The sequence below is a fragment of the Chiloscyllium plagiosum genome, chromosome 39, assembly GCF_004010195.1.
Source record: "Chiloscyllium plagiosum isolate BGI_BamShark_2017 chromosome 39, ASM401019v2, whole genome shotgun sequence".
Lineage (NCBI taxonomy): Eukaryota > Metazoa > Chordata > Chondrichthyes > Orectolobiformes > Hemiscylliidae > Chiloscyllium > Chiloscyllium plagiosum.
In genome coordinates this window covers 20,807,790-20,825,259 of record NC_057748.1, presented here as the reverse complement: position 1 = coordinate 20,825,259, position 17,470 = coordinate 20,807,790, and the positions used below count along the sequence as shown (strand labels likewise).

The 17,470-nt window shown below is 46.9% G+C and overlaps 1 protein-coding gene across 7 annotated transcripts in view; it reads left to right on the top strand.

The window, feature by feature from the left end:
- The window catches only part of foxred2 (FAD-dependent oxidoreductase domain containing 2), a 53,018-nt gene extending 38,689 nt beyond the window's left edge, over nucleotides 1-14,329 (top strand). For 6 of the 7 annotated variants that reach the window (XM_043679980.1, XM_043679979.1, XM_043679978.1 and 3 more), the window contains 4 exons: nucleotides 845-1,010; nucleotides 3,408-3,649; nucleotides 12,271-12,441; nucleotides 13,357-14,329. In XM_043679980.1, the coding sequence (XP_043535915.1) occupies nucleotides 845-1,010; nucleotides 3,408-3,649; nucleotides 12,271-12,441; nucleotides 13,357-13,457 (680 nt within the window). In that variant the 3' untranslated portion in view covers nucleotides 13,458-14,329. The remainder of the gene's footprint in view (nucleotides 1-844; nucleotides 1,011-3,407; nucleotides 3,650-12,270; nucleotides 12,442-13,356) is intronic. The other variant, XM_043679981.1, reaches the window with a different exon arrangement.
- The last annotated feature ends 3,141 nt before the right edge of the window (nucleotides 14,330-17,470 follow it).

The following is a 17,470-nucleotide window of genomic DNA, read 5'->3' as shown; positions in this document are numbered from 1 at the left end:
CTTTTCTCATTGGAACGTCGAAGGATGAGGGGTGACTTGATAGAGGTTTATAAGATGATCAGGGGAATAGATAGAGTAGACAGACAGAAACTTTTTCCCCGGGTACAACAGAGTGTTACAAGGGGACATAAATTTAAGGTGAAGGGTGGAAGGTATAGGGGAGATGTCAGGGGTAGGTTCTTTAGCCAGAGAATGGTGGGGGCATGGAATGCGCTGCCTGTGGGAATGGCAGAGTCAGAATCATTGGCGGCCTTTAAGCGGCAATTGGATAGGTACATGGATGGGTGCTTAAGCTAGGACAAATGTTCGGCACAACATCGTGGGCCGAAGGGCCTGTTCTGTGCTGTATTGTTCTATGTTCTATGTTCATATTTCATATATATTTGATATATTAGGACCGATGTAAAGGACACATTAAAGGCAGAGAGGTGGAGAATGTAGTGAGGAAATTCCAGAACTTGGAGATTTGGCAACCAAAGAATAGCCACCAGTTGTGGAGTGATTAGAAGCAGGAGGGTGCAAGAGGTTAGAATTGGAGGGTGAGGCGATACACCTGAGGAATTGTGGAGATGGAAGAGACTGCTGAGATAGGGAAGACCATGGAGGGATTTGAAAATAAGGGTGAGAATGTTTACGTGGAACCTTTACCAGACCGGGAGCCAGTGTAAGTCAGGAAAAGGGACCGAGTGTGAGGTTTAAGATACAGGCAGCTATTTTGGATGAGTTATGCTTACAGAGTTTGGAAGATGGGAGGATGACTGATCCCAGGTTATCGGGTCAGATTGTGGTGCGTGACTTGTCATGCTGCTGTTATAACCTGTGGTTTCTGGTTGTCTCTTGTCAGCCCGTGCTGTTCATCACCTCCTGGAGCACCGATACCATGGTACTTCCTGGCCGGCCACCACGCTGCCCATCTCCCATTTGACCAACACCATAATCAAGCGCATCAACGAGGCCTCTGGTCTTTATCAGATGTTCAGCATCCTGGCTGATATTGTGCTGCTACAGAAGTGAGTGAGCCTCCACATTAAGTGATCTAGTTGGACTCCATGCAGTATTCACAGTCTCCAAGATGGCAAGCTGTTCCCTTCACATCCAGTAAAACGTGTCACAATGGTTTATATCATGCTCCCCTGGATGACCTGCCCAGTGATACACTGGGTTGAATTGAATCCTACCCCTAAACCCACTGTTGCCCACCCATGTACTTTCCAACATAAGGTTCCTAGATTATTACCAGAGTAAAATTGGCTGAGTTTAACCTGGTGATACTGAGTTCTTGCAACTCCTAGACTGAGATCAGCTAACAAGATATAGCTGGCATCTCATGAGAATGTTGAACTGTATTCTACATTCCCTAGATTCTCTGGGTCAGTTGGGTTCAGTTTTAAAATGTGCATGTTTATTTACCATTATTGGAATTGTGAAGAAGAGTCAAATTGGATTGAAACATTATCTCTATTTCTCAGTCCTCAGATGCTGCCAGCTCACTGAGTTTCTCCAGTATTTCCTGTTTCTGTTACCTACTGTTTATACAATCTTTGAATTAGATATTATTATTGTATAAAGCTGATGTATCATTGGCTGGTGATACTGACACAACAGGATAGTAGCAACAGAAGATGAATCAACCAAACAGAAACTATGACTGAAGGTTAATGGAATTAAATAGAAACCTTCAGAAGTCTGTCAGCTTGTAATTGAGCATCCATTAGGGTAATGATAGAGAAAAGATTAGAGTGGTGCTGGAAAAGCACAGCAGGTCAGACAGCATCCAAGGAGCAGGAAATTCGGAATTTCGTGATGAAGGGCTTTTGCCTGAAACATCGATTTTTCTGCTCCTCGGATTCTACCTGACCTGCTGTGTTTTCCAGCACCGCTCTAATCTTGACTCTAATCTCCAGCATCTGCAGTGCCCACTTTCGCCTTGATGACAGAGAAAGCTGTTCCAAGGTCAGTTCTCCTGACAGCACAATGTTTGCCTTTGTTTAATTTACTCCCCTTGAAGATGCCCTGCCTCACCAGAGGACACAAGAAAAGCAGCAGGAGTAGGCATTCAGGCCCTCCGATCTGCCTGCCATTTTAAAGATCATGGCTAAACCATCTACAAGATCATGGCTAAACCATCTACAAGATCATGGCTAACTCATCTCAGCCCTCAACTTCTCTTTCATTCCAGTTCCTTGTTGCCCTCAATTCTTTGACATTTCAAAAATCTATCTACCTTCTCTTTGTATTCTAGTCTCTGCATCTGTTTGAGATAGAGAATTCTAGACATTCACTACCCTGTGAGAGAGGGCATAATTCCATCTCCACTGTCTGCTGTTAGAATCATAGAAATGTACAGCACAGAAACAGACCCTCCTGTCCAACTTGTCCATGCCAACCAGATACCCTAAATTAATTTAGTCCCATTTGCCAGCATTTAGCACATATCCCTCTAAACTCTTCCTGTTCATAACCCATCCAGATGCCTTTTAAATGCTGTAATTGTACCAGCCTCCACCACTTCCTCTGGCAGCTCATTCCATACATGCATCACCCTCTGTGTGAAAAAGTTGCCCCTTAGGTCCCTTTTAAATGTTTCCCCTCTCAACTTAAATGTATCCATCTTGTTTTGGACTGCTGCACCCAGGGAAAAGGCCTTGTCTGTTTACCCTATCCATCCCTCACCCAGGTTATCTCCATTTGCAGTGTGGGTATTGATAGAGAACATCATGGGACTGTTCATCCATAGGCAGCACAACAGTGTGATCCCACCTTTTAAGGGCTTTGTGACTTCGGACAGAGTTAAACAGTGATTTCTTCACTTAGACTGTTTGTGGATTCTGTGCTCTGGAGGACTGTGGATATTCAGGTGATGAATATGCTCAAAAGCAAGATTGGGAGAATCCTGGGCCCTGAATTAATTGAGAGATTAAAGACAAAGTGGAAATTCAACTATTATCTTATTGAATGGCACAGCAGACTCGAGTGGGCTGACTTTGGGCCCTTTGTCTTATGTTATGGTGGCTTGAACTTGGTCTCACTCAGTGTCCATGGTATACACAGGGTAATGATCAGGGCTGGGAGAGCTAGCTGATTTCCTCCCTGTTTAACCCAGAACACTGAGCCTTGGTTTGAGATTTGCAAATTCTGAACAATTTGATCGTGGGTCTAAGTGGCTTAATGTTGCCCAGATCGTGCTGTTGCTATACAGAGAGGGAACTATTGCCCACGCTGCTTATACAGTGTGTTGGGATATAACATTGACTGTAACCAGCCTCATCACCCGGCCTCTGCAATATCATCTCAGTTACGCCGTCTAGCAAATGCCCCACAGAAAAGTCACGAGGAGCAAAATATGCATCCCATACTGGGGGGACATTCCTGTGACCGCTAACATCTGTCCTGCTGTTTATTTGCAGAAATGCCACAGAGTTTGAATACCTGGAAGAGTATCCAATTGGAGCACTTCCACATCTTCAGGAAAACACTGGGAGAAATGCAGCAAATGGGCTATTTGTTATCAACCTGGAATATGGGAGCAACTTTTCCAGACCAGAAGCTGATGTTTTCCATCCCAGCCGTTCAGTGGGAGAGCCCAGATATGCGTGGCTCTCAAACTTCCTCCACCCTGTCATCTACTTCTATAAACGTCTCCCGACAGGTTAGTGGTTCACTCTATTCCATCTCCTTCCCTGAAAAGACAGGATCAATTCTATACACATAATCACGGAATTACTATGGTGCTTTTTCTCCAATTCCCTGCATCACATTATACTCAGAAAAATACTCAAGGTCCTCTTGAAGGCCTCAATTGAACCTGCCTCCACCACATTTCCAGGCACTGCATTCCCTGTCCTAACAGCTTGCTATGTGAAAAACGTTTTCCTCACATGACTGTGGCTTCATTTGCATATCACTTTAAATCTATGCTGTCATGTTCTAATTTATTTTACAATTAGAAGCAAATTCGCGCAACATACTTTCTCCAGCCTGCTCAAAATTTTGAAAACCTCAATCAGATCTCTTCTCTGCCTTCTTTTCTCCAGGGAGAACAGTCCCAAATTCTTCAATCTATCTTTATACTGAAGTTTCTCTTTCCTAGAGTTATTCTAGTAATTCTGTCTCCAGTGCATTCACATCTTTCCAATAATGTGGTACCCACAACTGTACACACAATTCCAACTGAGGTCTAACAAGTCTCTTGAACAATCATAGAATCCTAGAATCCCTGCAGAGTGGAAACAGGCCCTTTGGCCCAACAAGTCCACACTGCCCCTCCGAAGAGTAACCCACCCAGAGCCATTCCCCTACCCTATTATAATAGTGTTCAGGGATGTGTAGGTTAGGTCAGGGGTAAATATAGGATATTTCATTCCTGAGCACTATGGACAGCTTAGCATGGCCAATTCACCTAACTGCACATCTTTGGATTGTGGGAGGAAACCGGAGCACCCAGAGGAAACTCACGCAGACACGGGGAGAATGTGCAAACTCCACACAGTCAGTCGCCCAAGGCTGGGATTGAAACCGGGTCCCTGGTGCTGTGAGGCAGCAATGCTAACCACTGAGCTACCGTGCCGCCCATAAAAGTTCAACATCATCTCCTTGCTCTTGTAATGTTTTCTAATCAACCTGCTCAGATATGTCAGTACACACCTCACGAACAGGTGAGACTTGAATCCAGGCCTCTTGTACTCAGTGCCCCTATGAATGTAGCCAAGAGCTCGATTATAATAACAATATCCGTTATGTGAAACTGGAAAAGCACAGTAGGTCAGACATCACTCAAGGAGCAAGAAAGTCAACATTTTGGGCCGAAACCCTTCATCAGGTTTGAGAAGGGGCTGGGAGCCCAGAAGTATACAGAGGGAAGGGCATGGGGCTGGGAGGAGGTTAGTCGGGATGGTGGTAGGTTGATGCAAGTGGGGGGTTATTGTGATTGGTCAGTGGGAAGGGTGGAGCAGATAGGTGAGTAGGAAAATTGACAGGTTAGATTAAGTCAGGGAGGCGAGGCGGAGGACTGGGGCTAGATGTGGGATAATGCTGGTGAAGTCAATATTGAGGCCATTGGGCTGTAAGCTTCCCAGGTGGAATATAAGGTGGTGTTCCCCCAATTTCTGATTGGCCTCACTGTGACAGTGGAGGAGGCCAAAGATGGACAGGTTGCCGGGGGAGTGGGGGGGAAATTAAAATGACAGCAACCAGAAGGTCAGGTTGGTTAATGCATGCAGAGTGCAGATGCTCTGTAAACGGGTTCCCAAATCTGTATTTGGTCTTTCTGATATAGAGGAGACCAGATTGGGAGTAATGGATGCAAAAGGTGAGGTTGGATGAAGTGCAGGTGAATCTCTGTTGGATCCGGAAGCATTGTTTAGGGCCTTGGACGGAGATGAGAGAAGAGGTGGAGGGAGGCAGGTGAAGCACCTCTTGCTGTTGCGGGGAAAGGTACTGGCTGTGATGGAGAAGATGGTGAGGTATATAGAGTTGACGAGGGAGTCGCAGAGTGAATAATCTATGCAGAAAGCGGATGGGTGGGGAAGGAAATATCTTTTTGGGTCTGATTGTAAGTGGCAGAAATGTTGGAGGTAATGCATTGGATTCAGTGGTTGGTGCAGTGGTAAATGAGGACTAAGGGGACTCTATTCTTATTATTGGGGGAGGGGTTTTGATGGCAGAAGTGCAGGAGATGGAGGAGATGCGGTTTAGGGCATCCTTAATTGCTGAGGATGGAAAACTATTGTCTGTAAAGTAGCGGAATATCTGGCATGTCTTGGATTGGAACTCCTTATCCTGGCAACAGATGTGGTGAAGGGGGAGTATAGGCGAGCATTTCACTGGAGGGTGGGTGGGAGGAGGTGCAGTTGAGGCAGTTTTGGGAGTCAGTGGGTTTGAAAAGGATATCAGTGGTGAGTCAGTTTCCAGAGATGGAGACGGAGAGGTCCAGGAATGCGAGGGAGGTGTCGGAAATAGTCCAGGTGAATTTGAGGAAGGGGTGGAATGTGTTGGCAAAGCTGGTGAACTGCTCGAGCTCCTTGTGGGAGCAGGGGGCAGCACCGATGCAATGATCAATATCGCAGAGGAAGAGAGTGTGATGCTAGAAAAGCACAGATAGTCAGGCAGCATCCGAACAGCAGGAAATTGACATTTCAGGCAAATACCCTTCATCAGGATGACAGGCTTTTGCCCGAAACGTCGATTCTCCTGCTCCTCGGATGCTGCCTGACCTGCTGTGCTTTTCCAGCACCACACTCTTGACTCTAATCTCCAGCATCTGCAATCCTCACTTTCACCTAGCAGAGGAAGTGCTTGAGGGATGGTGTCGGTGTAGTTGTGGAAGAGGGACTGTTCCATGTATCCTACACAGAGGCAGGCATGGCTTGGGCCCATGTGGGGTCCCATGGCTATCCCTTTGTTTTGTAAGAAGTGGGAGGAATCAAATGAAAAATGGTCGAGGGTGAGGACCAGTTCTGACAGGCGAATGAGAGAATGAGTGGAGGTGGACTGGTTGGGCCTACGGGAGAGGTAGAAGCTGAGGGGTTTTAGGCCCTCCATGTGGGTATAAAAGGCCTGAAAGTCCATGGTGAAGATGAGGTATTGGCGGCTGGGGAATTGTAAGTTTTGGAGGGCATGTGTTGTGTCTCGAATATGGGTAGGGAGTTAGATTAGATTCCCTACAGTATGGAAACAGGCTTTGGCCCAACAAGTCCAAACCAACTATCCAAGGAGTAACCCACCCAGACCCATTCCCCTACCCTATATTTACCTCTGACTAATGCACTTAACACTATGGGCAATTTAGCACAGCCAGTTCACCTGGCCTGCATATCTTTTGGATTGTGGGAGGAAACCAGACTACCCAAAGGAAACCCATGCAAACCCATGAAAATGTGCAAACTCTACACAATCGCCCTGGGTGGGAATCGAACCTGGGTCTCTGGTGCTGTGAGGCAGCAGTGTTAACCACTGAGCCACCATGCCGCCCTGGACCAAATGGAGTTGAGATAAGAGGAGATGAGCTTGGTGGGGCAGGAGCAGGCAGAGATAGTGGGTCGACTGGGGCAGTCCGGTTTATGGCTTTTGGGTAGGAGATAGAAATGGGCAGTGCGGGGTTGGGGAACAATCCGGTTGAAGGCTGTGGATGGCAAATCTCCTGAAGTGATGAGGTTGCTGGTTTGGGAGGTTATGGCTTGGTGATCAGAGCTGGGGTCATAATCGAGGGGACGGTAGGAGGAGGTGTCAGAGAGTTGGTGTCTGGCCTCAGTGATGTAAAGCTCAGTACGCCATACTACCACCATGCGCCCCTTTAATAGTGAGATTGGATTTGGAGCAAAGGAATTGGAGGGCCGTGTGTTCCGATGGGGCGAGGTTGGAGTAAGTGAGAGGGGTGCAGAGATCCAAGTGGTTGATGTTGCAGTGGCAGTATGAGATTAAAAAGGTCAAGGGAGGGTAGGAGGCTGCATGAGCATATCCAGGAGGATGGAGTTTGCTGGAGGCATGAGAAGGGACCATCAGAGGATTCCCGTAAAGAAATAGGTATGGAGGTGGAGGAGAAAGAGCTCGACATCATGGCATGTGTGGAATTTGTTTATATGTGGGTGCAGGAGTATGATGCTATGCCCTTTGCTGAGGACTGACCATTCAGCTATAGTGAGGGAGAGGTCAGGGGGGGAGGGGGACAGTGAATACCCTGCAGGGCGTGGGACTGGTCATTGACGCCGGGCTGATCCTGGTGAAGATCAGAGATGAGGTCAGGATGCTGACTGGTTGAGGAGGTTTGTGTGTGGAGTTAAGTATGGGAGAGTTTGGTGTTTGTGCCAGCTCAGGTCCTCTCTCTCCAAGACCTGCAGAGGACCTGTACTGTTCTTTGTTCTCTGAAGGGTCCACACTCTTAAAAAATGCTTTTTCTCTGCTCTATCAGACTTCAAGGACCAAAAATACACCAAATTCTCTCATATGTAGCTCCTCAACCGTTCAGTATCCTGACCTCATCTCTGACCTTCACCAGGATCACTGTCTGCCTAACCTGTCCACCTCCACTGAAACTCTCATTCGCCTGTCAGAACTGGTCCTCACCCTCGACAAGTTTTCATTTGATTCCTCCCACTTCTTACAAAACAAAGGGATAGCCATGGGCCCAAGCCATGCCTACCTCTGTGTAGGATACATGGAACAGTCCCTCTTCCACAACTACACTGACACCACCCCTCAGCTCTTCCTCTGCGATATTGATGATTGCAACGATGCTGCCCCATGCTCCCACAAGGAGCTCCAGCAGTTCACCAGCTTTGCCAACACATTCCACCCCACCCTCAAAATCACCTGGACCATTTCTGACACCTCCCTCCCAGTTCTGGACCTCTCTGTCTCCATCTCTGGAAACTGACTCACCACTGATAGCTTTTTCAAACCCACTGCCTCCCAAAACTGCCTCAACTGCACCTCCTCCCACCCACCCTCCAGCAAAATGCTTGCCTATACTCTCAATTCCTCCGCCTCTGCTGCATCTGCTCCCTGGATGAGGCATTCCCGTCCAAGCCATCCCAGATGTCCACCTACTTAATGGACCGTGGTTTCCCCTCCTCAGCGATTAAGGATACCAAAACCGCAACTCCTCCATCTCCTGCCATCATGCCTCCCTCCCCCAATAATATGGATAGATTAGATTAGATTCTCTACAGTGTGGAAACAGGCCCTTCGGCTCAACAAGTCCACACCGCCCCTCCAAAGAGAAACCCACCCAAACCCATTCCCCTACCCTAGGTTTATCCCTAACACTGTGGGCAATTTAGCATGGCCAATTCACCTGGCCTACACATCTTTGGACTGTGGGAGGAAACCGGAGCACCTGGAGGAAACCCACGCAGACACTGGGAAAACGTGGAAACTCCACACAGTCAGGCGGGAATTGAACTCAGGACCCTAGCGTTGTGAGGCAGCAGTGCTAACCACTGAGCCACCCCAGTCCCCTTAGTCATAGAGAGGTACAGCATGGAAACAGACCCATCAGTCCAACCCATCCATGCCAAGCAGATATGCTAACCCAATCTAGTCCCACCTGTCCTCACTTACCACCGCACCAATCACTGAATCCAACACGTTACCCTCCAACATTTCTGCCACTTACAATTGGACCCAACCACCAGTAAGGTATTTCCTTCCCCATCCCTGTCTACTTTCTGCAGGGGCCATTCACTCTACCACTCCCTTATCAACTCTACACTCCCCGCCAATGCCTCCACTCCACCCGGTACCTTTCCCTGCAAACGCAAGAGGTGCAGCACCTGTCCCCTCCACCTCCTCTCTCAGTTCTGTCCAGATCCAACAGATTCACCTGCACTTTATCCAACCTTATCTATTACACCCATTGTTCCCGATGTGGCCTCATAGAATCCCTATAGAGTGGAAACAGGCCCTTTAGCCCAGCAGGTCCACATCGACCCTCTGAAGAGTAACCCACCCAATCCCATTCTCCTACATTTACCCCTGACTAATGTATCTAACCTACACATCCCTGAACACTGTGGGCAGTTTATCATCGCCAATTCACCTGCACATCTTTGGATTGTGGGAGGAAACCGGAGCACCCAAAAGAAACCCATACAGACACAGGGAGAATGTGCAAACTTCACACAGACAGTTGCCTGAGGCTGGAATCAAACTCAGGTTCTTGGTGCTGTGAGGCAGCAGTGCTAACCGCTGAGCCACCATGTTGTCCCACAGGGAGACTGAAAGCAGACTCTGAGATCGGTTCGCAGAGCATCTGCGCAGTGCACACATTAGCCAACCAGACCTGCTGGTTGCCATCAATTTTAATTCCCCCAGCAACGTGTCTATCCTTGGCCTTCACTGTCAGAGGAGAAAGTGAGTCTGCAGATGCTGGAGATCAAAGTTGAAACTTTATTGCTGGAACAGCACAGCAGGTCAGGCAGCATCCAGGGAACAGGAGATTCGACGTTTCGGGCACAGGCCTGAAGAAGGGCCTGTGCCCGAAACGTCGAATCTCCTGTTCCCTGGATGCTGCCTGACCTGCTGTGCTGTTCCAGCAATAAAGTTTCAACTTCACTGTCAGAGTCAGACCAAATGGAAACTGGGAAGCCTACAGTCCAGTGACCTCAGGATCAACTTCATCAGCTTCAAAATCTCTCCACCATACCCCATGTCTAACCCCACCCCTCCTCCTCACCTCCCTGACCCGATCTAACCTGTCAATCATCCTACTCACCGATCTACTCCACCCTTCCCACTGACTAATCATAATCACCCCCCATCTATCACCATCCCATGTACCCTTCCTCCAGCCCCACCCCCACTCCCCCTCCCTCTGTAGACTTCTGGGCTCCCTCCCTCTCCCCAGTCCAGACAAAGGGTTTTTGTCCAAGACATTGACTTTCCTGCTCCTCGGATGCTGTCGAGCCTGCCATACGTTTCCAGCTTCATGTCTACTGACTCTGGCTTCCAGCATCTGCGGTCCTTAGTGTCTTCAATATCAGTTATAACATTTTATAAGAAAGGGAAGTTTCACAACTGTTTGGAAAAGCTGCTGAACCTGGTGATGAGGAATCCCGGAGAAACTCCAATAAGTTGAGCACAAAACAGTTAGCGTTTCGCAGAATCATAGAGTCATACAGCACGGAAATAGACCCTTCAGTCCAACCGGGTCATGCCAAACATAATCCCAAACAGAACCTGTCCCACCTGCCTGTTCCTAGCTCATATCCTTCCAAACCTTTCCTAGTCATGTATCATTCAAATGTCTATTAAACATTGTAATTCTACCCAAATGAACCACTTCCTCATGAGGTTTCTTCCACATATGAACCACCCTCTGTGTAAAAAAAAAAGTTTGCCTCTTATGTCTTTTTTAAATCTCTCAACTCTCATCTTAAAAACGTGCCTTCAGTTTTGAAATTCCTCATCTTAGGAAAAAAATAGCTATCATCAACTCTACCTCTCATTACTTTATATTTTGGGGTGGCACGGGTGATCAGTGGTTAGCACTACTACCTCACAGCGCCAAGGACCTGAGTTCAATTCCAGCCTCGGGCGCCTGTCTGTGTGGAGTTTACATATTCTCCCCCTGTCTGCGTGGGTTTCCTTCGGGTGCACCAGTTTCCTCCTACAATCCAAAGGTCATGCTATGGCCATGCTAAATTGCCCATAGTGTTCGGTGCATTAATCAGGTGTAAATATGGGGAATGGGTCTGGGTGGGTTACTCTGCTGAGGGTCGGTATGGACTTGTTGGGCCGAAAGGCCTGTTTCCGTACTAATCTAACCTAAATTTCTATCACACCACCTCTGAACCTCCTACGCTCCAGTGAAAAAGGTCCCAGCCCGTGGAATCTGTTCCGGCTGTGTGCCTCTGCCCTCTCACAGCAGCTGGTCTGTAGGTCACATCTTTGGATTTCCTGGTTTTGAGTTCAGTGACAGTGAAAGAGCAAAGGTTTAGCTGATCTTAAAAGAAAGTCAACATGTAGACAGTAAGAGGAACCTATGTGGCTGTGGAGAGTGTAGAGCAGGTCTTCTGAAAATTAATTCGTGGGATGTGGGTATCATTGGCAAGACCAGTATTTGTCCATCCAACTGAGGGCCTTGTTCAGTCGTTTCTGGGGAAGGTTAAAAGTCACCCACACTGCTAAGGGTCTGGATTTCCTTATTGGCCAAACTAAGTAAGAATGGCAAGTTTCCTTCGCTAAAGGACATGAGTGAACCAGGTGGATCTTTACAATTGATGGTTGTGGAATGGCACCTGAGACCAGCTTTATTTTCCTGATTTATTAAAGTTAAAATCCATCAGCTGCCATGGTAGAATTGGAATGCCTGAGTATTAGTGTGTGCTCTATATTACTAGTCTAATCAAGTTATCATTATGCCAATATTTCCCTGCCAAGATTTCCCTCTAAATAGATGTGCAACAGTGTGAGTCCATGCAGAACAAACAGAGTAGCACAGAAAGCTCCCCAGCATTGAGGGAGTGAGCCGACTGTGGTTCAGGCCTGTGCGGTGTGTTCACACCAGGTCAGACAGTGTGGCCGACACTGCTGCTATTCCATTCACTAATAAAGTGCGCTTTAAGAATCTTTATTACCCATGAAGTGTTTGGTTGCATGCTCTGGTTGTGAAAGGCGCTACTTGAATGTAGGTTTGTTTGTTTCTATGGTAATAGCGTAGGTCCAGGTGTGGGGAGGGTAGGCTGTAGGCTGTGCAGAGAGCAGTGAACAGGCCTGTTTATGGCTGGCTAGGACATGCCAGATTGTAGACTGTACTTCTGTGCTTGTTTTCAGAGACTGAGATGACACAAAGGCCAAAATTATGGCCTCTGCCCCGTCCGTACTACATCCATCACGTTGTGGAAGATTTCCTGACTGACTGGACAGCTGCCAAAGCTCACATCCTTCCTCTGCGCCGCTTCTTAGAGAATTGTCTGGACACTGACCTCAGGAGCTTCTTTGCAGGTGTGACTTCCTCTTGTACAGAGAGTCCTGCTGAACAGGAGCATCTCAATATGGAGGTGCCTTTCTCCTGTTGGTAGGGAATCATCCCTTTCTCTTTCCGTTACTCTGGCTGTCCCTGCAGCAAGGGCCCCATGGCTGCTCTAGGTGAGATGCTACCACTCCACATCTGGAACTCTCCATGACCTGAATTCCAGACCTCTGACGAATCCAGTGTTTCTGTGATTTATTATAGGTTTTGCCACTATAGCTGTCTGCCTCCGATGAATTAAGAGGACAGAACCTGGGTCCTTGCACTCTGAAGCTCAGAGTTTCTGTGCTGCCGTGCCCCATCATGGAGCTCGGTTCCCTAGGCCATATCGCTTGGGTGCTGTGGCGTAGACTTCAGTCAGTGGGCTGGACGACATAATTACTCAATGTTTAGAGTCATTGCTTTGTCTAGTTTGCTGGGGGATAAGCTTTCACTCCTATACTCTGTACCTCCTTCATTTCCAGCGCCATTAATCTGTGTGTCTGAACCTCTGAGTGTGAAGTGCATCACCGTCCCAGCCAGAACAGAAGTTGTGAAACTCTGTACCATTTCCCCATGCCCTTCCCACTATGGAACCTCCAGGCCTTGCCGAAAGCTCCCAACATTGAGGGAGTGTGCCAACAGTGGTTCAGGCCTGTCTGGTGTGTTCACACCAGGTCAGACAGTGTGGCCGACACTGCTGCTATTCCATTCACTAATAAAGTGCGCTTTAAGAATCTTTATTACCCATGAAGCGTTTGGTTGCATGCTCGGGTTGTGAAAGGCGCTACTTGAATGTAGGCTTGTTTGTTTCTTTGTAACTGATTGGTAGAGTTTGTATTTTGAGCGCAGGGGCTGCAGAATTTGTGGAGAGCTTCAGGTTCTAATGAGCTTCCGTTTCCTTGCAGAATCCTGCTTCAAATTTGCTTTGACCAATCCACATGTGCCACCTTTCTGCCGCCATGGTTACTTGAACAAGCAGGGCTTGCTGGACGTTGAGATCTTTTGATAAGGTTCTGCAGTGGTGAGCCAACATTCCAGCATCAGCGTCCACAGCGACCAAGCACCTGAGCAACAGGGGCGTGTGAAACTGTTTGGTGACTGACTGTATGGCCTGACAGATCATGCCCTTTATCTGAGTGAGGGCAGTGTGCTCACAGAGGTACTGGACCGAATGGTACCAGGGCACAGGCAGTCCTGCTGCCAAGTACAAAGGTTGTAAATAATAACTTCTGCATGATGTATATTCATATGAAACGGGTCTGTCAATAATTGGTGAATTTGAGGTGACAGTGACACTTGTCAGGGTTGCTGCAGTTTTAAATGCTTTCCATAATGTGTTCAAATGATTAATCTGATGTTTGAAAAGTCCCAGGCCACGCTTAAACCTTCACTAGTGCTGATATCAGGACTTTCTGCAAACCGCTCTCACAACACCTCACCCCTTCCAGCTTCACAAAATGGCCCACTAAATGTTTGAAAATGACAGTCAAAACTTGCACTGATGTGAAAGCATTCCTGCAATCAAGAAGTTAGTCTACATTTCTGGCAAGACCTGATTTTAATGTTTCTGGTTTGACTGAGACATCACTATAAACAGGCAATTGGCTCATTTTTTTGCTGCTTGTGGGAGCTTGCTGTGCCATTGTGGTTCCTGCATTACAGCCATGATGACACTTTGAGTCGGTGTACACCATTGGCTGTGCAGTACTTCAGAACATCCTGGGTCTCCTGATGAAAGTCGTGATGGAGAAACACCAGCCTGTTAGTGCAGGCCAAAGGTTCTGCTGAATGGAAGTGCCTTGTACTATGTCCACCACCACCATCATAGAATCCCAACAGTGTCAATGCAGCCATTTGGCCCATCGAGTCCACACTGTTCCACCCCCCCACCAAACAGCATCCCACACCTCCAATGCCCTGTAATCCTGCATTTCCCATGGCTAATACTACAGGGCAATTTAGCATGGCCAGTCTACCTAATCTGCACATCTTTAGACTGTGGGAGAATGTGTAAACTCCACATAGACAGTCGCCTGAGGCTGGAATCGAGCATGGGTTCCTGGCGCTGTGCGGCAGCAGTGCTAACCACTAAGCCACCGTGCAGCCCTCAACGCCTTCAGGGCTCAGACTGATTGATTGTTTTGTCAGGAATATGGAGCAATGGCAGATAGAAATGAAGTGCAGATCTGTGACCCAACAGAATGGACATCATCGAGGAGTTGAACAGCCTCCTCGTATTAATCTGTTAATGTGCAGTTCATGAGAGACTGTAATGCCGTTTGGTTGCTGGAGGTGATGCTGCTGAGCTGCTTATCCTGACAATTGGGGAAAAACCTCGGATTACAGGTCTTTCTAAACAGGATATGAATCATTGGTGGTTTGACAAACTGAGGAAGCGAAGATGACTTCAGGTGGCCATGTCAGTTACAGAAGTGCGCACTTGTGCAGAAGCAATACATTCGGCATCAGTCACAGATCATCAATTCACTCAGCCTCTTAGACTGGCACAGCCATTCAGCCTATTGTACCTGACCCTGTTCCTTCCCCATAGACTTGGGCAGGAAAGACTAGGAGCTAAGGTCAGACTGCCCTGACTCCATTTTAATAATTTTCAGACATTAAGTAATGTCCAACAAATAAATATAACTGCAGCTGGTACAGCACAGCAGTGCCCAGTGCGTAATCGAGTGGATAGTGCCTGCTTATTGCCGTTGTTTGGAATGCATAGCTCTGTGGGGAAACTCGCGCTGTGACTGTTGTGAGGAGAGGATGGAATTTAATGGCTGCCCCATGTAGTTGTGTTGGGTAGCTCGAAGGGATATTGGTGTGGGGAGAGGGGAGCTGTGCAACTGTAACCCAGCAGAGGTACATTGCATTTGGGGGGAGTGAGAGGTTGGTGAGGAGTAAGGATCAGGTCACTATCTGTTTCAGTCTTGGGACTGTTACCTCGTTAAAAGCTTGCATTTGCACACAAGCCAAACATTCTGTGATCACTCTGCACACTTCCTGCATCAACCTCCTTCACCACAGATTCCTTTGTTCATATCAAAAAATGGGATCTGCCTTTGTAAACCTGTGATCTTGTAACTGCAGCTGAGACCTCAGCACTGCCTCTCCTGCCCACAGGTTATATTGCAGGCTCCAGTCAACAAAATGTGCCAGTTTTCCCACAAGGTTTTGTTTAAACAATGACATGATGTAAGGTATTATATCAACACAACATGCAGTTTAATAATGAGGAACATATTATGTCCCTGAGCCCTGGTCCAGTTGTTCTTCTAACACTTCCTCTCCTCCATTACCACAGAACATTACAGTCCTGACATTGATTTCCTCATTTCAACCTTCACATCATAAACTCCCCAAACTCCTACCTTGCACCTATGCAGTTTATTGCATTTGTAATGATGGCTTAAGAGTCGGAGCGAAGATTAATTTTTAACAGTAAGTTATTGAGATCTGGAATGGACTAGGAGCAGATGAAATAGTCATTTTCAATATGGAATTTAAAGGGGAAAAGTTTACAGTCTATTGGAAAAGAGCAGTGGAGAATGGGGCTAACTGGGTTATTCTTTCCAAGGGCTGAGCCTAACAGAATGGGTTGAATGGCCTGCATTGGCACTTTTACATTACTGTGCGGCTTCATAATGGACAGTGAGGTTTTCATCTGATCCGGAGGATGGGGGCTACAGAAAAGGAAGCCAGTTTATCAGACCCTACAGCAGAGGAAAGCATTGATTAAATTGTGAATTAATGGGAATAAATAGAGACCGAACACTAAAATCTATTCTTGTGATTTTCCACAATCAATCTGTTCAGTTTAACGAACTGTGGATGTCAGGAGCCGAGGCATGAAGAGATCAAAGGGTTAGGCAATTCTGCCAGAGAGCTGGCTTTGACTTCTCACTCTAACGCCACATTTAGAGGGAAAATGTGACTTCTATAAACATTCTAATCCAGAAATTAAAATGTTACATATTTTAATGGGTTCATTTAACTTGAAAAAAGGTTTTAATTCTCAAATTGAATTGCAGCAGCAGTGCAGTCTGATCCCACTGCTGACTAACCAACAGTCAGAGAGAAATGGGCAGCTGTGCATTTCACTCCATCCTGTGTTGCAGTTCGAAAAGGGTTTTTTCTTAAATCAATATTTAACTCAAGATAAAGTGACCTGTGAAGATTGCTGGGCTATGTCAGAGGGTCAGACTTCAGACCTGCTTTATTACTGACATTCCAGTGAGATTTTAACCTTGGTTTGGAGACGAGGGTAAATTGAAATCTTGAACTGCTGACAGCCCAAGACAATCAGCCTATTGTCTGATCAGTGCTGCAGTCTGTTCCCTTTTCCTCACAATGTTCCACCTCTGGGCTTCTGGATTATGGACTGCAAATATTTGAACAGGGTAAGTAAAGAAAATTGATCTCACTGACAGGAGGGTTGGTTACCTTTGTTCAAAGCTAATTAGCAAAATATCTGGCGACAGGGTGTTTTTTTTTTAAAAAAACAGCAAGTTATGATCTGGAGGACACGGGGTGAAAGTCTGCAGCATCCAACAACAACTTGGATTTTTGTAGCACCTTTATTGTGTTGTATCCCTGGCATCAACTCACAAGTGTGATTGTCAAGCAGGGTGAAAGCGAGATATCAGGACAAAGTGGTCAATAAAGCTTATTCAAAGAAAATCAGCTATTTTGACTGACTTACCCTAGATTATTTTCTCACAACCCTGAAGTTGTCTCCCTGAAGATCAGCTTTAAAGAGGATCTTAAAGAAGGAGAGGTTTAGGGAAGGAAACTGAAGGGATAGTTGCCAGTGGTGAAGCAGGGATGTCCAAGAGATAAGGTTTAATTATAATTTTGGGACAGAAGTTACATATATGCTTAAAAAAAGTGAGGACTCCAGGGCTGTAAGGCTACTTAGAGAGTTCTTGTGAAGGTCCAGTGCAGGGGGGATGGGCCGAATGGCCTGGTTTGTAGTTTAATTCTAACAGAGGAAGGGGTGACTCCTGATCTGAGCTT